Here is a 23,611-nt window from a genome sequence, read left to right as displayed (position 1 = left end):
TAATCAATAAAAATAATAGCTTAGTGATATCACTTAATAGGGGTGAGCAGAACCAAACCGAAAATCCAAAGACCGAAAAAACCGGATCAAAAAAACCAGACCGAAAAAACCAGACCAAACCGGATCGAATTATATTTTGGTTTGGTTCGGTCCTAATTTTTAAGCTAGTTTGATTTTTAGTTCGGTTCAGTTTGGTCCGGTCCAAAACCGAATAAACCCAAACCGAAATACAATATGTACTACTTTTAGTTTTAAAGTTTTAAATTAATTAACTAATTATGTATAGAAAAGAAAAATAATTAAATATGTTTTTTCTCCCAACTAATTATATATACAAAAGAAAAACTAATCATATGATTATTGTCTTTATATAATTGTTTAGTTAGTTAAGGCACAAGTAGTTGTAAATCTCTAGTACTTTGTTTGGTCCAAACATGAACCAAACCGGATCGGACCAAAATAATTTGGTTTGGTTCAGACCAAACCGAATTATAATTTGGTTTGGTTTGGTCCTAAAAAATAGAGGTAATTTGATTTGGTCCTAAAAAATAGAGGTAATTTGGTTTGGTCCAATTCAGTTTGGTTCGGTTTTTGGACCGAACCGGACCATGTTCACCCCTATCAGTTAATGGCCGAAGAACAAAATGTTAGTGTTCAAATCTCACATTTTACATCTAAAACACAATATTGATCTCGTACCCATCTCATACCCTTTTATACAGGGTACGGGTAGTATCATTAAGATCGGATAGTGTTGGGTACCCACGGATAGAGTACCCGTTGCCATCCCTATCTAGGGATACTCAAGTCTTTCCATCTTAATGTTTCATCTATAAATAAAAGGCTTGATACATCATTTGCCCATTGAACTTGTTCAAAAAGCTTGAGTGGCCCCTTAAACTTTCAAAGTGTTCCATTAACCCCCTGAACTTGCATAAAATATTCAGTTAGCCCCCTAAACTTGCGTAAAATGTAATCAATTGATCACTCGGTCGCAAAAAAGTAAGTTAAATGCGGAAGATGTATTTCACGTGTCTTAGAATGCCATTACATAATTTAAGAATAGAGTAAAAATGAAGTTATTACTTGTTCAACTATAAACCTTGTATTCTCTAATATTACAACCGTTTTATCCCGATCTTGATTGTATTAATTTTTTTTAAGACGCGTGCAATATATTTTCCTCATTTAACTTATTTTTTTTGCAACCGAATGATCAGTTGATTAAATTTTATGCAAATTAAGGGGACTAGCTGAACATTTTATACAATATCAGGAGACTATTAGAACACTTTAAAAGTTCAAAAAGTCAATCAAGTTTTTTAGACAATTTCACGATGCTAATGATGTATTAAGCCTAGATAAAACCTTAAATCTTCCATATAAAGCTTTTAGAAAACTTGTTTTTTCTCTCTTTTGTCTGTTCGAACTTTTTTGTTCTCTCACTTTGATTGTAAGAGTGCACGTATAGGACCATTCTCCATGTAGGTTCTCATATTGGATAATCTAGATATCTCATCGGTTAATAAAAATCATAGATTACTTCATTTTTAATGGTTTGTTAAAAAGTGAAGGGAAATAAAATCAGATTTTCAATGATTTTATAAATTTTATATTAAAATATTGTTTAATATGTATGTGTTGACAAATGTTAATACTTTTATCTTGTTTGATTTGAAGGATTTATAAAATGGATAACTACACAAGTATATTTTTTTTTACAAATATAATTATGTGCTTTACAAATTTTTTTATTTTTTTACTTTATTAAATTTGATTGATAACGATCTCAAAATAAAAAATTTCAGTTTAGTATCATATTTACTATAAAACCATATTTTTAATTTTTCAAAATCATCATTTTCTAAACATTAACTTTCTTTCACTTAAAAAAACATCTAAATGATCTCAAACCTAAAAAGTTAAAAAATTAAAGTTGCTTAAAGTATAATTTAACTCTTAAAAAATTTCATTTTGAAATCGTTACCAGCTAAATTTGGCAAAATAAAAAAATACAAAATTTTGCAAATCACAGAATTGCACTTGTAATAAAAAAAATACTACATGTACCCTTTATAAAACAATGATAAACAATAAGAATTATTGAAATGCCCAAAGTAAAGAACAGAGGTTGCAGTTTGAATTTTTTTTTAAAAAAAGAAATATTAGTATTAAATAAATTGAAAACTGTAACTTTGTAACATGAATTCTTCTATTAAATAAATTTCAATTTTTTTAAACCCTCTAATTTGAAAGGATAAAAATTAAAAGGAAAATATATGGTTTGTAACCCCTCAAAAACTCATATATATACCCTTCTTCTAAATATGGAATATTACTAACTCCTACCAATCATCCACCACCAACCCTTCAACAGAAAAATAGGAAAGATAATCTGACAGATTTAGCTCTAGATTCTAATTGATCAAATTTATAAGTACAAATATTAAATTGAAATTAGGTCATCAATTGAATTATTTTTGAAAGTGTAGATCCTAAATAAAGTAATTGAATTTTATTTTATATATTTCAATAAAGTAATAATAAATTTATATAATAAATTCATTTCAATTAATTGAAACAATTTGTTAAATATAATATGACAACTATACGTGTATGTTGCGTGACAATCGAAAAAACAAAATATATTTTTTTTGGTAGGGAAAAGAAGGAAAAAACAAAACATCACAATAAGTTAGTTCGGGATTAGCATAGGAAAGCTAACTCCTACATTATCTTCCGAAAGCAAAGACAAAAAGAAATTAGGGCAAGACGAGAAAATCGAGACACCCAAAGCCCTCTTATGACCTTCTGTAGCAAGTCGTTCTGCCACCCGATTCTGCTCTCTATAAACATGGCAGAAGTTGATACTATCGAAAGAGGAGCAAATCCTTCTAATTGCCTTAACTAAATTCTGGCTCCCTAAGCACAAAGCCCTTTTAGCAGAAATTAAATTGACTGCTTCGAGATTGTCTGACTCCACGAGCAGCTTCCTAATCCCCAGACCCTCTGCCATCCTAAGTCCAGAAAAGATACCCTAGAGCTCAGCAATAAAAGAAGAGCCAAAGCCTAGATTCTGAGCAAAACCAGACAATCAAGCACCTCCAGCATCTCTTAAAACACCACTGGCACCAATTCTTCCATTCTCTTTACACGATCCATCGGTATTCAACTTCACCACCCCCTCACTAGGTCTATCCTAACCTAACAGATGAACAAATGTCCTTTAGATAGAACCTGCAAAGCTATCAACGGTAAAACTCTCAACAATTAATTTAACTTTCCAGAAGAAGAACTCCAGCAAATTAGGAATGACAACCGCTACTTCTCCCACCACCTCTACATTCCTTCAACGTCAAATTTGGTGGCAGACCATAGAAAACAGAATGACTCCATGCTCGAGTTCAGCCAAAATCTTCCCTCCAACAACGATAAAACAAAATATATTTTTTAACTTTCACTTACTAGTTTTAAACAGTTAAATTGAATAAATAAATATATATATATATATTTCTTTATTACATAGCTATTATGACATTTAAAAGTCAATCAATTCTATCAAAAAAAAAAAGTCAATCAATTCTAACATGTTTCCATCTTAGTATTTGAATGATTTTTTTTCTTTCTGAAATTATTAAAATTAAAAAAAAATAGCTAAATAACTTCATCAAAATAAAATTATATCATTACTTTATGCTTACAATTATTCCAATACACATAATAAACGATTAATTATCACTTTGTTAACATAATTTTTACTTAAGAAAATAATAATAATAAATTACAAGTTGCTCACAAATCGGGAACGACTAGCAGACAGCAATCAGGATGACAAATATATTATCCGGATAAGGCAAGTTCCTTTCGCTAGGCCCACACAAAAAGTAGCAGTAATGAGAATCCACGTGTCACAATCACAGGCTGATCATCACCTGAATCTGTACGGAATTCACGCTCTCGCTCACATAGGATCGCTCCTCTTTCCGAATGGCCGTCAGTAACATTCGGATAAGCAGTGTCTTTTTTTATCATTAGACAATGACGCAGACAAGGATAAGCATGTAAAACCGAATTCTCCGTTCAACGCGTTGACCACTCCATCACCCACACTGTACCCTCACCATTCTCCTCTTCCCACCTGTCCAACCTCATCTTTTTAACGGTCTCAAGTGACGACTACAGTGGGATGTGATGTAGGCGATTATTCTTCTCATATATATATTATTTGTCTGCTTGCACACTCATTGAACAGGAAATAAAGGGAAAGGGGAAGATTTCTGTTTTTTGATCTTTTGAGAATTTCTTTTAGAAGGATTGAAAATGGCGAATTTGCAGTTGATTAAAGAAAGTGATGTTCCGATTCAAGGGGATAGTCCGAAGAGTCCTGAGGCGAGATTGGGGATGCAAGTGGAGGATCTATGGGATGAACAGGCGGCACAGTTGAGTCCAACTGAAAAGCTCAATGCTTGCTTTGAAAGCATCCCTGTTTCCTCCTTTCCTACTTCACCTTCTTTTCAAGGTTGTTCTTTCTTTGCTGGATAATCGATATAAATGTAAGAATTAGACAATTGATTGATGGAATTGATGTAATTTTATATGAATTGATGGATTTAGGTGTGGAGATAAGATCAGACATGAGTCTACCAGATGCGGTGAGAATTCTAGCGGATAATAAAATTCTAAGTGCGCCTGTTTTGGATGTTGATGCGGCTGAGGATGCTTCTTGGATGGATAGATACCTTGGCGTTGTTGAGTTTTCCGGCATTGCAGTCTGGATTTTGCATCAGGTATTGTTTTTCCTCATTGTTTGAACTTTTCACAACTACTGAATCCGATAATTCTAATCAATTACTATTATGTTTTCCATTTTGCGAAGATGGGAAACACAAATCCTTATCGTTTTCAGTGAGGATCGTGATTAATTTATTCGTTTGTCATTTTGCATAAAGTGGGGATGACCTTTCTTTCCTGATTAAAATGAGATTTAGGAGCCCGGTTTGTTTGTGAATATATTCCTTGTCTTGTATGAATTTCTCAAATACAAGTGAAATTTCTTTGTTTGCACACCAAAATTTGCTTCTGTTTGGCTAGAAAAATTAGGAATCAGATTGGAAAATGACAAGTTGTTTGAATGAAATTACTAGAAAGTGTTTGAAAACATTTGCTTTTTGTCTTCATTGAAGGTGGAATCCATTTTTCTTGGAACAAATCATTGGAATAGCTTCATGCTATATTTTGATAGTATGTTGACTTGAGTGGACCATTTTGATTAAATTATGCTGTACTAAGATTTTAAATTCTGTTGTTTTAGTTGGACAAAAAGATTAGGATAACAATGATTTGGATGGAGATTTTTGGATATAGTGTCTTTGCACGGCTGATCTGATCGTAAACTTTCATTTCAGTCCGAACCTCAATCCCCTAGAAGTACAAAATCTGGGGCAGCTCTTGCAGTGGAAGCCAATGGAATGACTAATGCTACAGGGCTTGGGGCTTTAGGCCCTGAAGATGCTTCAGCAACATCTGGAAATTTTTTTGAGTCTTTGACTTCTTCTGAATTCTATAAAGATACAAAGGTTATCCTTTTTACATTATGATAATTTAGTTTTTATTTATTCTGATCCCTGAATTTTGTCTTGCTATTTTCTAAATTCTGTGTATACTTGAAGGTTTTAATCTTGGAGCATGCAGGTTCGAGACATCGTGGGGTCATTTCGGTGGGCACCTTTTCTTGCTCTACAGGAATCGAATTCCTTTTTGACAATGCTCTTGTTGCTTTCAAAGTACAAAATGAAGAGTGTTCCGGTGGTCAATCTCGGCGAAGGAAAGATTGAGAACATCATTACACAATCTGCTGTTATCCACATGTTAGCAGAATGTGCAGGCCTTCAATGGTTTGAAAGTTGGGGGAAGAAGAAACTTTCAGAAATTGGACTTCCCCCCATGTCTTGTAATCAAATCACCAAAGTTCGTCTCTTTTCTTTGTTAACCTATTCTTAGCATGGATTTTTTAGCTGCTGGTTGCTGATATACTTTCAAATGGTGATTTGATAGGTGAATGAAGATGAACCAGTGCTCCAGGCATTTAAGCTGATGAGAAAAAAAAAGATTGGAGGAGTTCCTGTTGTTGAAAGCGGTGGCAGCAAGGCTGTAGGCAATATAAGTCTAAGAGATGTTCATTTCTTGTTAACTGCACCAGAAATCTACCATGATTATAGGTTTGCCACATCCTCTTACATCATAATTCTGCCTAATTTTGCCTCTGTATAATTAGAAGTACTTTAGTTTCGACCATTGAAGTTTACAATACATGCGACAATATTGATGTACTATTTTGTATAGAGAACTTGCTAGTGATAATGGCTGGTACTTAAACTGATATGAGACCTTCTGATCTGTAAGACTAAGCATAGAATCTAAACAATTTGCTGTGTGTAAACTTGACGTCGTGATATATCATGTACACTCTACATACTTCATATTTTGGAAGGAAAATGCCTAAATAAGTCAAAATAATGAATTAAAATGGCATAGCTAAAAACTTTTGGGGGACTAGGCTTGGAGCAGTTCTCTTGTTAATCATGATATCTGACTTCCGGGATCATAGACCTGCTTTCCTATGGCTTTGCCTATGTTGACAAAGACATCGTGTCATAAAAAAAATTAGGAGATTTATGACCATCATGCTTATGTATTATTGGTATGTGAAATCCGTAGCAGATGCATCAGTTTATTTTCATCTGATACTGATACGGCATTTTTCTCAGGTCTATAACAGCGAAGAACTTTTTGACAGCTGTAAGAAGTTATCTGAAGGAACAGCATGAGAATGCACCAATGCTGAATGGCATGGTTACTTGCACGAAAGACTATTCTGTTAAAGAATTGATTATGAAGCTTGATTCCACAAAAATCCATAGGATTTATGTTGTGGATGATGATGGGAATCTGGAAGGAGTGATCACGCTGAGGGACATCATCTCAAGGCTCGTCCACGAGCCCCGTGGCTATTTTGGTGATTTCTTCGATGGAGTATTGCCGTTGCCCCACAATAGTAGCGTTTAGGTCCAGTTGTGTCCATATGATCGACCACATTTTTCGATTGTATCTGCTCATCTTTTTCGGATCATCCTTTGCCATCAAGAAAGTGTAATGTAAGACTGTAATATATGGTGAGCTTAATGTAACTAGTTTTCTTTTGTTTGATGGTGCTCCATTTTCTGTACATGTAAAAAAAAACGAATGCGAGCTGCCTTTTTTACTGCAAAATGAATGAATTTGACTTGTTTAGTTTTGTCCTCATCAATGCTGAGCCTGACCTTGCAACCAAGATATTTAAAAGAAAAACCATTTGTGTTTTAGATTTAGTGTTATTGTTCTGTGAATATCTGCAAAGTTGAGATAGTTGTATCGGTTGCTCAGATTGCACCATGTCAGCAGTGGCGCAATCTGAGCGGTCTGGTACCAGTGTGGTCCAGGAGAGTCAAAGTTATGCAGGTCGGTATACTGTTCGCTGCAAACAGAGTTTGGTTTGGGGCATTGCCAAAATTTTCCTTTTGTTAAACTGTTGAGATATCTCCAGAGTAGAGGATATGGAACATATAGGCATAATGTTAGATTTCATAAAATTCTTTCAATTCAAAGCAACAGACAGGTTGTCCTTTGATCCAACTCTTCACGGTTTTAAAACACATCTTTATGTATTGGAAACACTCGTTGATAAGTCTCATGATTCCATTTTTATTTTCAATGTAAAATTCGGCTCATTTTCGTTCCATCACCATCTTGTAGGACCATTCTTTTACTCGGACTTTTCACCTTGATACTACTAATGGTGAAAACACCTTGTAGAAAAGAGGGGCAATTTTTTTGGAAAAAATTTATTATCAAATTCAATTAGTCTAATATTGTCCCTTATCAACCTTATTACTAGACAATTTTATTGTGTTTAAAAATTCTTATATTTTGCAGGTGTGGCAATTATCGGGTTTAAAGTTCTTATATTTTGCCTAGGTGTGTCGTGTTAATTTTCCAGCTAATGTCAAATCAATCGATCCTAACGCAACTCAACAAAATTTGTGTTATAATTGTGTTAACCTAATCGGTTAGTATGAATTTTGTTTCATAAATACGGTATGTCATTTTTGGATTAGGTTAGCCCTGACCATCTAAAATCTCTATTAAGGGTGCGTTTGGTATAACGTAATGCAATGTAATGTAATCAAAGTTGTAATGTAATCAAACTTGTAATGTAATGGAATGGAATGGTGATTCCATTACCATGTTTGGTTAAAAAAATGATGAAATGTAATTAGCATTACATTACTTATGTTTGCTTAGTTAAATATAATCGCAAAATTTTATTTACATAATTAAAATCAACAAAAAAAAAACATGAAAATCGTGAAATTGGTATATAATTTTCCGTGGTTTCATAGTATTTTTTTTTTATATTTTTCTCGTTTTTCATTTTCCATTTTTACCGTTTTTTATTTATTTTCTCATTTTCTTATTTTTCATTCTTCATTTTTTTCATTTTTTTTTCGTTTTTAGGTTTTTAGGTTTTCTAGTTTTTGCGTTTTTGAGAATGATGAGAAGTGAGATTTGACAAATGAGAGGTTAGATGAAACTTTAAAGATAAAAATTAGGATTACTTGTTGGATGTAATGAGAATTCAATCCATTTTTTTATGTAATGGGGATTACAATAGTTGTTAAACAAAATTTAATATATGGATTTCTCATTCCATTACAACAAAATTTTAAAGTGCAACCAAACATGGTAATGACCCTTCAATGTAATGGGCATTCCATTACAAAGCCCATTACATCTTACCAAACGGGCCCTAAGGATCTCATATAAAACTATGAGATGTTCAAATTGTATTTAATAATTAGGTTTATTAATTAAAGTGACATATAAAAGTATAAGAGAATATGTCAATTATTTTAAATATTTGTGTAATTTTGATCATTTTCGCGTTAAGTCGTCAATCCTAACTCAGTAAACTCAAAAATTTACCTGTTAATTTCATGTCAATCCAAACATACCAAATATCCGTTAAGTTATATCCAAATACTACAATTACATATCGATTTTGTATCGTGTGTAATCTGATCGTGTGTAATTCTGAAACCTGGCTTTTCAAACTGTTAATCCCGACACCGAATCTCGCGATTGGTAGTTACAGCTTCTCCTTGTAAACCCTGACGTAAAATACGAATCCTTGTTGAAGTTAAGATAGAATAAGAAGCTTTGTAAATGTAGGCGATGTCAAATGCCACCCAGGTTGCGACATGTTCCCTTATTCCAAGCCAAGTCAAGTATTAACAAAAGTCAACGGTTATTCCAATGTTATCACTTTCCTTTGCATAATAACTAACAAGATACCTAATTTAATATTAGGGACATGTTAGGTTAGGTTATCTTCCTAAATGTTAAACACACTCAAACCCTAATCCTAATGCCATATGTATAAATCAGATGAGGTCGATAATTATTGGGTTAACGTTGTGTTCGTGTCTTCCTAATTATCGAATTAGGGTCAAATATAATCCAAGTCCAATAATATTGTGTCAATCCAATCACGTGAGTGTAGATTTAATATCATTTGCAGGGGCATATGTAATTGTACTATCTATACTAATTGCTACATTAAAACATATATAATTAAGGTAATATGTAAAAACATGAGAAAATATAATAATAATAATAATTTCATATACTAATATCATTTCGAGTTAACATGTTAATCATAACCCAACTCAAATATTTACGTGTTAATTCTATGTCAATTTAAAAAAAATTATTAATTATTTATTAAATTCTAACTCGTTAAATTCGTCACACACTAAATCAGATAGGGTAGGTAATTATTGGGTTATTTGTAACTATATTAGTAACATAGTAAACATTTAGGCACTTTGATAAAAAAAATATGTGATTAACTTATATTTGGTAGACTTAATATATCAGTATTTTAACATGTTTTTTTTATAACTTTGTTAGTAACACACTAAATATCTTATACATGATTGATGTTTGGAACGTCTGATAGAGATAAAATTGATATTGTTTGAAAACGTTAGAGATAAATTTGTAACCTTTTGTTCGTTAATATCAAATTTACATTTCCAAAAACGTTGGGTCAAATTTGGTCCTTATCCAAAATTTTAGGTAATTCCATAATGTTTGACGTTTAAGGAATTTACACACAGATTAAGAATTGTAATTAATGAATGTATTTTATAGAGAAAAAGATTTATTTGTCCTCCTTAATTAAGGAAAAAATCTGACGGCTATTTATATTCCATTAGTTTTTTATTAAATTATAGAAAAAGTCTGAACTTTATGGTAGGTTTTGAGATATATATATAGAATTTATTGGTCTGTTTGGCCATCCATTGGTCTCTTTAATTGTGAAGTTGAAAAGTTGGAGTAAGATTACTTTGAGAAACGTTGAGATAAATAAGGGCATAGATGGAAAATTAATAATTAAGTGCCATGAATTAGTGTGAAACGTCAAACAATATGGAACTAAAATTCACTTCCAAAACGTCAAATTTCAGAGGGAGTAATTATATATGCCATATAGACCAATAACCCGTCCCAACTAAAAACAATGATGAAATAAAAAGGATCCAATTCAGAGATTCCATAGTCTATACTAACTCTTCCTTTACTTTACACCCCCCACCCCACAAGAACCTCCCACCTCTTAATTCTAAATCTCCACAAGAACCAAAAACGCCTCTAGATGCTAATGGAATGCCTATCACTTTCCAAGCATTAACCTCTGAGTTAGATCAACACAAGAATGAGTCTTTAGGACACGAATGAGTCTTTAGGCTCTCTGGACCCGAAAAGAAGGAAATTCTTTGATGGTATTACCAAACAACTTATATACAATGTCGAAATAGTTTAGGAGACTGTGAACAAGCTAAGGGGGGACATTCTATCGAGATGCAATGTGTGGAAGCCCAACTTCAGCTAGGAAATACAATTATCAACCTCTTATACCACCAGGGATTTGCAACGTGCTCTACCGGACACCATATTGTTTATGGTTGTCCAAGAAGGAGGTCGCACACACATGAAAACTACGAATCCTAGAAAACGGTCCAGGGAGCGAGAGCATAAACCTCATAAACATCGATGTCGACTTTCTAGATCACCAACGGTATTCTCTGACTCTAGTGGGAGAATTTGGAAGGAAATGTCAGAAGAAGTTTGCTTCTCCCAAGGGAGAAACCCGTTGCAAGGCATCTGCTGAGTCAAGATCCCCTCGAGGCTATTGTACGCTCGGAAGAAGACTCCCCTTACAAGCCAAACAAACTCTCAAATCTCGATGGACAAAAAGGATATGTTTAACCTCATCAATGAAGAAGTGAACCAAAAACTTGAAAGTGCCATGATGGGTGCAGGGATCAGTGCTCACATCCCAGAAGTTATAAACATTTTCTCCCTTTTCTATGCTCGCATATTAGAGGAACCAATACACCCACGGTGTCAAATATCATTTACTCAAGCATATGAAGAATTGGGGGATCCCACAATCCATGCCAAGGATTTCTGAAGGTAACTAGAGACTACCACGACCACAAATACCGTCATATACAAGTTTTTACCCACCACGTTGAAGGAAGTAATGACATATTGAACATATCCCTATAGGATCCATCTGGAGCTTCAACCAGATGGCCACTAAGTTTACATAGCATTTCATAACTTACATATTGGAGTATAAGACCATGCAAGATCTCAACTACTTGGTCCAAGATCAGATAGAAACCCTCCATGTGTGGGTGAAAATTTTTAGAAGACTTCCACTCAAATACAGCACCTCAACATCGATGAATGGTTGATGCTATAGCAGCCAATTATCGAAGAAATTATTTGTCCAAATATCTCGCCATTTAAATGCCCTGATCATTCTTGTACCTCATGAGAAGGTCTAAGGACTTTGTGAGATATGATGGACATCGCCTTAACCCACTATTGAAGGAAAAAATGGTGGAGGGTGCCTATAAGACCATGCATACAGACTAAGAAAGAGATCGAGGAAGGTTGCGGAAATGTTTGGAATAAGACTTTGCACCCCTTAATGGTACCTAGTGTAAAGAATAATAGGGAGATTGGAAAATGTTCTTCTATTTTTTAACTGATAAGCTATAAGTATTTATACAACAGATAAAATGCTAAACAATGAAAACTAATAAAAGATAATGAATTTACACTTATTGATTATTGATTATTGACTATGATTGTTAACTATTTACATCTATTCACATTGTAACACTTGGAAAGAAGTCTTTGTATCGGTTTGAAAAGACACGACAACATATTAAGTATTCATTGAAGCTTAAGCCTTTTGTACAATGAAGTAACGACACCTTCTGTGAATTCCATGCTTTATGCAATATAGAGATCATCTTTTAAACCAACATTCACAATCTTGAGGTACTAGTAACAAGTTTAAGTGATGAATGGTTCTTTCCCATTTTCTTCTATTTAACAACGGGTACCTTACTAGAGAACAAAAATAAACAATTTAATATCATTCAGAAATTGGGCTCGTACTTAGTTATTGACAACACCCTCTATTGAAGGTCTTTCATACACCCATGGCTTAAATGTGTTGGGTTCACCAAAGGCAAATACATCCTTCCAGAAATCAATGAAGGCATCAAAGAAGGCTATGAGGTAAAGGAATATTTAGTATGGAAGGCTCGACTTTAGGGTTTCTATTGGCCCAAAATGGCCCAAGATATAGAGGACCGATTCCAAAAATTCATGGCTTATCAAGCGGATGCATCCTACGAGAGGTTTGTTTTCTTGGTACATAAATCATCCAGCCATCATCAATTTGGTGTGTGCTTTCACCGAATCTTAGTGTTAAAAAAATACCTTATCATAATCGTTGAATACTTTAATAATTCGGTTGAGGCATAACCTCTGTCAGCAATCACCCCTAAATATACAATTGCTTTCCTTGAGAAAAACATCATTATCAGGTTCGATATTCCTCACATGATCATCGTAAATGATGACACTTAGTTCAACTGTGTCACCTTTGGGGAATAGTGTGGGAGACTTCACATCAAACTTATGTTCACCATTGTGTCCCATATTCAATCATACGGGATGGTTGAAGTCACAAACCAGACTATAGCCCAGAGCTTGAAGAAGAGGCTTGAAAATGTCAAATCCTCATGGGTAGATGAGTTGTACATTGTTCTTTGGGCATACCGAATGACTCTACGAACAGCCACCAAAAGAATATCATTTTCACTTGTCAAATTGAAGCCTTCGTCCCAGTGGAAATCAGTGCCTCAAGTCCCAGAGTGGTGTACTACTCAGTGGCCGACAATAAAGGAAACTTACAAAAGCATTTGAACTTGCTAGAAGAGAAACCAGATCATGCAACAATAACAATGGTTGCTTATCGGTAATGAATGAACGTGATAAAAGGGTTCGCCCATGCTAATTCCATATGGGGGGCCTAGTCCTTCAAAGGACCGAAGCCTCACGATTCATACAAGGACGAGAGAAGATGGCTTGCAACTAGGAAGGTTATTTTGAAATCCAAGAATGTGTTAACTCACACACATATCAGCTGAAAAAGCTCATAGACAAGTCCATTCCCAAAATATTGAACATAGTTGAACTACAGAAGTACTACCAGTAGAAGTATTTCCTTCTTATTTTTATTTTCCTATGTCCTACTTCCAAGTAGTTGACCATTCTGTAATTTAGATAAGAAGAAATATTATCATAGTTTGTGTTCAGAATATTTCTTAGATTACTAAATGTCGATTATATGTAGGCTAAAAGGATCTCAATCTACATTGTAAATGAAATTCTGAACTTGCTACTTTCTTAACAAAGACCAGTCTAAATAACTTCAATCATATAAGTAAGCACTTTGGGTTACAATTTGATTAAGGTTGATGAAAGCTTTGATCACAATCATAAACCGAAGTAAAAACTTAATAAAATCATTTAAACACTTAGATCACAAGAATGACGATAATTATATTTTATTGAAAGAACAAATACATAGAAAAAAAATTATTACAATGGTGTGCCTAAGGAAATTTTCCCTCTAAAGGGAACTGCTCGGCCTCCTTATCATTATCCATCGGCCATATATCTGCACAATAAGCAAAGTTAGCATTAGGATATTCGGTCTTTACAAGATGTAGTACCTTGGTCTGATAACGATTGAGCCTTCATATTTTGATGTCCCTAGCATCTTGTATGGCCTGCATCTTCTCAACATCATGGTCAAGTAGTAAGTGAGCATCTTCCTCCTTCACTCACTCACCTCGGCTTGCAGTCGATCATGAGTAGTCTTCGCCTCCCTCACCTTATCCTTATCGTTGGCCAACTCTTGATCAAGTGCCTTCAAATGTTCCTCCAAGGCATCCCTATTGAATCTAACTAATTTATAGCCTTGTGACTCTTCTCCTCCTCATCATTGAGGGCTTTGATCTCTTCGTCTTTCTTTTAGAGGGTATCCAAGTGAGTCTTAATATATATTGGGATCACGTTATCCCACTAACCTCTCCAAATCATTAACTCTGGAGGCCTTCGTCAATATTGTTTTCTCTCTCTTCTTCGGATGAAACCTCTAATAATAAGCAAATAATCAGATATGGCACGTGAACCAATCACATGCCCCAACTAAGAACAATAATGAAATGATACATTGACCAATGTGATAGGCATATTGACACCTAAAAGTTGTCATCTTGATTTGCGAAACTTAAAATTAGTACATGTCAAATCAAATCGAGATGGTCATATCAGATGATGTATTCCCAACATCATCCCTACATATATTCCAAGCGTAAGAATTCTCTCAACTTTATAAGTAGAAAATGAAGTTGTACGTATTTAAACTTTAGGATTTTGCGAAAAACTCAGATTAAATTAGACATTAGAGTAAAATTACAATATTTCTACCCTTCCTTTAATGATTTTCACATGATATCTTCTTTTCAAATCTGCTCCCAAAATTTTCCCACATAACTAGTGAAAAGATGTACTTATAATTCTATATATAATTTTGAGTACAACTAGGTGCCTGTAACCTGTGTATAGGAACAAAAGAAAGGCCTGCAAATAAAATAAAATAAAATAGGTTCTATGTAAAAACAAAATAACTCATATAATGGAGGGTGACTTAAAACCCAACTTCAGCCTTCCTTATCTGCCACAATTCTAAGGAGATAAGGACAAAAAAAGGGGAAGAGATTTAATTATCCATTCTCATCCACTTCCTTGTAGGTATGTCATATGAATTTTAGTAAGCCAATACCATTTATAAAGCATATTCACAATTAGGTTTATTTTTTTTTATAATCACAATTAGGTTTATACTATCTCTATAACACAATTATTATTTTTATAATATAGATTATATAAGGCATAATATCCACTTGGATTCCTAAACTAAAACTTCAAAGTCAATTAGGACCTTAAACTATCAAAATCATCAATCAGGTCCCTGAACTAACACAAAATCATCAATTGAGTCCTCATTCTAAACAAAAATTTTCAATTGAGGCTTCATCGAAAATCATTCGGTTGAACATTTTTAGACTATCTTCCCTAAATCCATTTTGAACCAACACAAAGATTATTACAGTCTATATCAAATAGTCACAGTTTCTGATTTTAGGAGAAGATGAGGACTCAATTGATAATTTTTGCTTAGTTCAGAGACCTAATTGATGATTTTGATAGTTTAGGGTCCTAATTGATTTTGAAACTTTAGTTTGGAGACCAAAATGAGTGTAATGCCATTATATAATAAAGATTATTTTATTTAACACTCTTTTAGATGAACTAATTACCAAATTAAGACGGTTTGAGTAGTTAAGAGTTTCAAATCGTTTAAATTAGATTTTGAATTTGAGTTAGTGTCTGTAGAAAATTTTAATTAGAAGAAGATCCACTTAAAATGTGTGTCAGATGAGTCTTGGATTAAGAAATCGAACAATTGAGTAATTATTCCTTCCTCTCACTTTTCCTCTCTAAATGAAGGATAAATAATAAAAATGCATAATTTCCCAACATAAAATTGAAAAACTGTAATGTTATGGAGTAATATTGAAAAGAGAGAAAGTGAGAATTAGGATGGAAGGTAAAGTCCGTCCGTCCATCCCAAAAAAAGACAAGAAAGATTCATCTGGTAGTGTTGGATTTCATGGCATGGGTGTGAGCTAACGGTTGGTTGATGTAACTTGTCTGTGTCTGTGTCTGAAATGGACAATATACAAGTTAGAGACAAGACATAGCACGTTGTTGAAAGGATAACTCACGTTCCATCTGCAACTGCAACCTATATATCAGGAACGTGGTCGCGCTCAGACAGTACCCCCTACCCATTTCATTCATCGGATGGGGACTCCGTCTGCACATTTTTCTTATCCTTCTCATTTTTCCTTGGAATCACCTCTACTTTTAACTTGCTGCACTTTATCCTGCTTGAGAAAAAAAATAAAATAAAATAAAAATTCCGAATTTAGTCACGGTTAAAATTCATTATCTCTTATGTGTACTTAGTACGAATCAAATTTGAGGTTTCCTAGCTACAATCACATATTTCATTTTCCTTTTCTTCTTTTCTTTTTTTAATTTTTTAATAAAAATATAATTATATTATAACTTTTATTGCACCGATGTTCATTGAAATTTAGATGGTTAATACACATATTTGCCCTTGTGTTTTTTCGGAAAAATAGATTTACCCTTAAATCAAATAAATCCACAAAACTATCCCTGAATTTTCCATAAACCTGTAATTATACCCTAATCTGACGGAGCTGCTAAACGGCGATGACATCAAACCTTCCAGAAAAACTTCAGAAAAGAACAACCAATCACAAACAGAAAAAAAAATATGCACTCAATTTCGATTAAAAGCAAGTTAGAAGAACAAATTGATCAAAATTCATTTTCATAAAAGCTCAATCAACCTAATAAAATGGCGTCTAAACCTCCTAATTAATCCAAAAGCAATAGCAATAGAAAACAATAAGAAACCAAATGAATTTTGATTGTCGTCATCCAATTTTTTTTAGAGACAAGAAGGTTTGATGTCATCGCCGTTTAGCAGCTCCGTCAGATTTGGGTATGATTATAGGTTTATGGAAAATTCAGAGATAATTTTATAGATTTATTTAATTTAAGGGTAAATCTGTTTTTCCGCGAAAACACAGGGGCAAATATGTGTATTAACCCAAATTTAGATTATAGTAATGCCATTCACCTTTATTTTATTTCAATAAAATCATTAAATTTTGTTTTTAATTTCAATCAAGTTATCCTGGAAAATGACTGATTTTTGCATATAAGAACAAAAACTTCACATAGCCAAAAAAAAATATTTTTATTGAGTAAGCCGTTTGTTAGAAGTTGAAAAATACACTAATTGAATAATAAATGCTACTTGTCCATCCCACGGCCCTTTGTCGAGTAATAGAAAGAGCAAACTAAATTTCTTCTTAAATAGATTGCTGTGATGTGATGCATAACACTTTTAAATGTTTAATCATCTGAAAAAAGACAATTTCAGACTCAACATTGTTTATGTTTAAGTTACATATACGACATTAATCAATTCTCCAAATCACATCTTTTTCATTGCTAACAAAGTCCTGTCAATTGGTATTCCTTGTTCATAATCATAATGAAATATTAACCTTAAGATCATCTGATTAGATCTCAATGCTCAGAAACAAAATCCAAGGAACAAAATTCAGAAACTGCATCAGATTCAAATTTATAGTTCCAAAAATTGACATTCTACCAAAATCTACATTCAACTATGCTTCAATCAATTCCATTTTCACACTGCTCAAGCTTAACAAGCCTCCAGATTATTCCAGGAACAGAGGATCATGAGTTACAAAATGAACTCAGAACAAGAATTGATCAACTAAACAAATGGCACATCTGCATTATACAAGTTTTTCAAAGGTTGATTGATTCTCCAATTTTCGGTTTCTCTGAAACACACACTACATATTGTATGAAATAGAAATTAATAACTTGATCTAATTAGTAAGAAAAAAGCACGCAGTTAACACCGAAAGCAGTTCTTGCATTTACATTTATCACCAACAACAAACTCTACTAGGTTTGGTGCATTTCAGAATATATTAGAGACAATGACAGTATCAGGCAGTGGTAGATTGTGATTTGTGGCTTTATCCTGTTTAATCAAACAGGAAACCTTCAAGAAACACTGAAACATCTTCCGTAACTAATTATTCATAATACGAAACTAAATCAAATAGCATGCGGTCTGAGACCGCTGTCAAATGAGACTCCATCAAAGACAACCACGATTTTACAGCAACAATGACAATAACCACCAAGCTTCAACCCCAACTGTTGGGATCTAGCGCAAGGAGAAGAACGATTTATGAACGAAAGTAAGGACTCTTAGCTCAAACGAATCTACCATCTATCAGAAACGTTTTGGAGAAATCACACCAGCAATACAAAACATGATAAGGAAAAACCTCAAAGAAAATTGCCCGCTAGAGTTCGAAAAGTATAGCCACCAATGCTTCAATGTTGATGATGGTGATTCATGGCAGTAAAATACATGAACCAGATATTTCAAAATTAGGGAGAAAAGACTATGGTCTATAATACATGTACAAAGCTTAACATGATATATAAAAGGAGCACCGTTTAACTAACGCAGAAACCTGTGATTAAAACATCAACACCAGCAAATACAAAAAAGCATACCATTCAGATACATTAAATAGATGAACACCATTCCTTGTTGTACCCTTGATTAAGTTCACAAGCATGCTTACCTGATAACGAAATCACTCTTGTATCCTATGAACTTTTTCTTCTCATATGGTGAATAACAAGAGGTGCCCCTTCGAACAAATCCGGCAAATAATTCTCTAAATCCTCTGCTGTGTACTTAATATATTTCCCAGCATGTCTCCCACTCTCTAGCTGGCTTCCAAACCGCCCCATAAATGCACGGTAAGCTGGTAAAACCTTTTCAGATATCGATATTCGAAGCTCTTCTCGGAGCTGAGGATCAGGGACTTTCCAACCTGTTTGAATCCTATAAATGTCCTCAAAGCAAGCATTGAAATTCTTAAACCTGTCTTTCAAAGCCACTTTAGATGCATTACTTGAGCTTCCACCAATTCCTTCATCTTTCAAACAAGACAAGGCTTTACTCCAAGCTGCCCTAAGATAAGCAGTGGCATATTGCCTTATCTGGCCGCGACGTTTTCGAACCCATTGATCTCCCACTGTTTTGATGAGTTCGGAATTCTTAACCTTCTGCACTATGTAAAGAATGTTATTCATCAGGAATATATACTGCATCGCGCCATCCTCGTAGAGTTTCGATTTCTCCTCGAGATTTGATTCTAATGTTGTTAATAGAGCCACCAATCTCCTTGCAATAGGAGTTGGAGTGTCTATATCATCATTTTGAAGGTTACTAGATTCATCTTCTTCATCTTCCAAAAGGGAATTCAGTGTTCCGCTATAATCTACAAGCAGTTTCACATAATTCATAACATAACGTGTAAGCGGATGAATCTCTCCATTGAGCATTGGCTTTTTAGAAGTTTCACTCCTTACAGCATTCTCAAACTCTGCAAAAGTACCTTTTGCGGCCTCTCCAAGACCAGAAAGTACTCCCTTTGCCTCACTGCACACGAATTCATCAGTTATCATACCCTCCAATTCAGGAACAACATCTGATATTGCATCATACATATCCAAAATCCTGAATAGTTTCTCTGAGGATCTCCTAGCAATAGATACTGCTTCCCCAAAATTTAACAACTGCATCACACAACCTTTTGCAGTCTCATTGAAACAAATTTCCCTAGCTGAATCAGAACCACTGAAAATGTAATCACAAAGCCTTTTTTCCCCGGTTAGAAGAACTCTTACCCCAATTTTCACAGCTTGTATCCATTTCTTCATTTTCTCGTCCAAAGTTTTCCAATCAATTTTCTGCACCTCTTCTATACTGAGTCTCTCAACACCCAAAATCACTAAACACTCATCCAAAGCATCTCTACGAACATTGCTATACACCTGAACACATTCCTTTTCATACCCAGATCGAATCATCCGCTCTGCAATCATTTTCAGTTCCTCCACAGAATCACCATTTATCAAATCCACACACACATCATCACCCAAACTCCCTCCTCGCTCATGAAAAAATCTGCTTTCGTTATCAACCTCTGCGAAACTCTCAAATTCATCATCAATCTCACCATCATTAGATACAAAAGATAGTGAAACTCGCCTAATTGATCCGTACAACCGCTCCGAATCAAGAGGAACCGTGTTCCTTATCAAGATATGACGAAACTCATCTTCCAGCCTCGACATAGCTACCTGAACAGCGGTCTCAGCCCGGTCGATGACTTCGTTATCAGACCGAACCGAAAGTTCATCCAACATGTCAAGAATATCGTCAACAGCACCAAGATACTCACCAACCTGTTCCGGCGAATCTTCCCACGAGGGAGCAGAGTGGTGGGGAGAATCCCAACGGAGAATAACCCTCTCAGCCGTATCAAATCTGGATTGCGAATTAGGCTCCTCCTGAATCAAATCGGTAATATTCGATAAGCGGTTGTCGAAGCTGGAGAAGATCAGAAGCATATCCTCCCTAACGTTCTTGGGCGTGTTGAGGCTCTTGACGATCTGCTGCGCCGTAGCCATCACCCGATCGTCGGCGCCGCCACCAAGACTGGTGGTTGTAGTGGTGGTCATATCCTCGTTATTCGCAATTTTTAGGGTTTAAGAGGTCCAATCCCCAATTAGGGAGGGAAATTTGGGGAAATTAAAGAAAGTGGATTAGCAGAAGAAGAAATTTACAAGCTTCAGATGCATTTATGATTGAGAAGAAATGGGTTTTGCTAGAGGAAAAGGAAAGAGAGTGTTTTGGGAAATTGTTGAAGGCGGAGAGGGAAATGGATGAGAAGGTTTGAAGACTTGTAGTAAGTCTTAACGAAAAAGGAAGGTAATAGCCATGGAAAAGGAAGACTTATCGTCCTAATTACTCATCTACTCGTTTCTACAGTCATTTTCCCTGCGGTTTCCATTTGGGCTTTTTCTTGGGCTTATTTATGGGCCCATCTTTCTTTCTGACCTTCATTAATTAAGACATATCCAAATTAGATATATATATAAAAAAAGAATCTAAATTAAGATATTTTTGGTCACCTGTAATAAAATATTAAAATATAATTTATCACGCATTGATTGACTATCTAATTGCAGAAAAGGATGCATCGTAATATTGTTTTCACATTTTGCATATGTATATTTTTTTTCTTTTTTTTTTAGTCAAGTTAAATATCTGATAATTAAAAAAAATTAGCTTTTAATATAAAAGTTTATTAATATGATATTATTTAATTTATTGATGTTCGAAATTTATATTTTTTAATAATTTAAAAATAATTGGTTATATATATTATGTGGTGTAGAGTAATTATAAAAAAATTATTCGGACCTATAAGAAAATAAAATTTTAGATTTAAATGGAATGAATAATTACATTAAATGTTGAAAAACTGATTAGATTAAATGACGAGTTGACAGTAGACGTGTTTGGAATTGAAACTGAACAAGAACAGGCGGCATCTGCTAGACGGTGTGAGGTGCAGCCCGCAGCTACAGCAGCTCCGCAGTACGTTGGCAGCAGTTCCGGCATACTTGAGTGTCCAAGCGACGGACCGATAGAAACAGCAGCAACACATGATAGGAGCCAGGACCACCCCTCTCGATTGGTGCTAGAAAGGCGACAGACAAACCCGGGCAGTGATATGAGAGAAACATCTATTACCCGTTGGATGCCACCTCCGAATTGTTCTATAAAATGCAATGTAGATGCTGCGATCTTTCAAAGTGATGATGCTATCAGTGCACGAGGTATATTACGCGACTGTATGGGTAACTTCATCCAAGGATACAACACTCACATGATAGGAACGGCTTCCGTGAAAATGGCGGAGGCAATAGCGATTAAGGAAAGTATAGGTTGGATTGTGTCTTTAGGATATAGTTCAGTAATTTTTGAAAGCGATGCTAAAATTGTGTTGGATGCGATCCAAACACAAGGTAGAGACCTTACTGAGTTAGGTCAAATTGTTAGGGATATCAAAGATCTCCTTTTTTCTCACCCGAGTTTTAAGGTGAAGTTTGCATCAAGGTTAGCGAACGGGGCAGTTCATGCAATGACAAGAAATACTCGTTCCTAACTAATTCTTTTATTTACTGGTCTAGTCCTGTATTCATTTGAGGCATTCTATTCCGGGATGCTTCTATTCTTTCTATTAAAAAAAACACGGATTTAATGTAATAAAAAAAAGTAAATGATAAGAAATTAAATGTATTAATAAAATAAAAATAAAGTTAATCCAGTAAAATTAAAATAATTAAAGAGTTGAGGATTATTTTTGGGTTTTGAAATTGGTATGTGAACACACGGTAAACTGAGTTGGACCGGACATAGTCAAAGTGAGAAGTAAGGGATCGGCGAAGTTTCTAAATTGGCGTCTTTCCTGAATATTCTGAGTCTTAAGTGGGAGGACTCGGTCACCAATCTTTCCTCATTCCCTTATTACATCATCACAACTCAATTTTCAGCTCTTAGACTTTTGACCCCTTTTACTTTATATTCTTTTAAAAACAGAATAATAATAATAATAATAATAATAATAATAATAATAATAATAAATACTCATGTTTACGATTATAAGCAATTTTATTCACAATATCTAAAATTAGGGTTAGACTATGCTTACTTTTACTTTGTTTTTAGCACCATTAGATAAACTTACTTTGTTAAATTAAAGTCCACCATCATCCAATGGTGAAAATAATAAAGTAAGCTTTACTTTGTAAAAACAAAGTAACCATAAAAACACCCTAAAATTATGTAATTTTACTCTTAATGTTTATAACAAAAAATAAATTTATCTCTAATATTGTCAAGTTTGGTCAATTTGAGAAATAATTAACTAAACTGTCTCCGTTTATGGATAATATCATCTACACTTAATATTTGCGTCATTTTATCACTCATTAATAACATATCATAACAATATAAATAGACGTGAATTTTTTTAACAAAAGAAAAGTTAAAAAATTATACTGTATTTTGTAGGATTTGGACAAAAAAAAATGCAAATATTTCATCGAATTTAAAATATTAATCTCAAATTCTTTTATTAAATCACCAAAAATGTGAATTTATTTTTTTGGAACCAATTGGTATGCAACTATTGCCCAATAAAGAACAAAATAATTGTTTTTTATAATAATTTTTGAAATCGATCCAACTTGTCTATGTTAGGGTAAATTTTTTCTTAGTTGTTAACCTTAGAGGTAAAATTGTACAATTTTAGACGTTAGGGGTAAAATTGATCATGACCGTCAACACTAAGCCTTTTTTAAAATTTATATATTAAACTTTTTTTAAGGAAAGTGGAATGCCCAAAAACAATAAAAAAAAACAAAAACTAACAAGAAGTTATTAATTTACGAAAAAAACTAACACTCATGATGACCCAAACGTAAAAAA

At 34.0% G+C, this 23,611-nt stretch overlaps 2 protein-coding genes across 4 annotated transcripts; one reads left to right on the top strand and one right to left on the bottom strand.

Moving 5' to 3' along the window:
- Positions 1-4,237: 4,237 nt before the first annotated feature.
- On the top strand, positions 4,238-7,302 carry LOC136228638 (SNF1-related protein kinase regulatory subunit gamma-1). The gene is made up of 6 exons (XM_066017088.1): positions 4,238-4,519; positions 4,615-4,787; positions 5,406-5,576; positions 5,692-5,967; positions 6,055-6,218; positions 6,768-7,302. Exons 1-6 carry the CDS (start codon positions 4,321-4,323, stop codon positions 7,063-7,065), a joined length of 1,281 nt encoding a protein of 426 aa, XP_065873160.1. The 5' UTR covers positions 4,238-4,320; the 3' UTR covers positions 7,066-7,302.
- An 8,897-nt stretch (positions 7,303-16,199) lies between these two features.
- LOC136228625 (exocyst complex component EXO70B1) lies at positions 16,200-21,076 on the bottom strand. 3 transcript variants are annotated; one of them, XM_066017069.1, is made up of 2 exons: positions 18,843-21,076; positions 16,200-16,490 (listed from the first exon to the last, which is right to left on the bottom strand). In XM_066017069.1, the coding sequence occupies exon 1, from the start codon at positions 20,791-20,793 to the stop codon at positions 18,868-18,870; it is 1,926 nt and encodes a 641-aa protein (XP_065873141.1). In that variant the 5' UTR covers positions 20,794-21,076; the 3' UTR covers positions 16,200-16,490; positions 18,843-18,867. The 3 variants fall into 3 exon arrangements, with proteins under 3 accessions (XP_065873141.1, XP_065873138.1, XP_065873151.1); XM_066017066.1 differs by lacking the exon at positions 16,200-16,490 and adding an exon at positions 17,380-18,029; XM_066017079.1 differs by lacking the exon at positions 16,200-16,490 and adding an exon at positions 17,380-17,964.
- Positions 21,077-23,611: the final 2,535 nt, after the last annotated feature.

The sequence above is a fragment of the Euphorbia lathyris genome, chromosome 1 (genome assembly GCF_963576675.1).
Source record: "Euphorbia lathyris chromosome 1, ddEupLath1.1, whole genome shotgun sequence".
NCBI lineage: Eukaryota > Viridiplantae > Streptophyta > Magnoliopsida > Malpighiales > Euphorbiaceae > Euphorbia > Euphorbia lathyris.
This window is presented reverse-complemented; position numbering and strand designations above follow the sequence as displayed.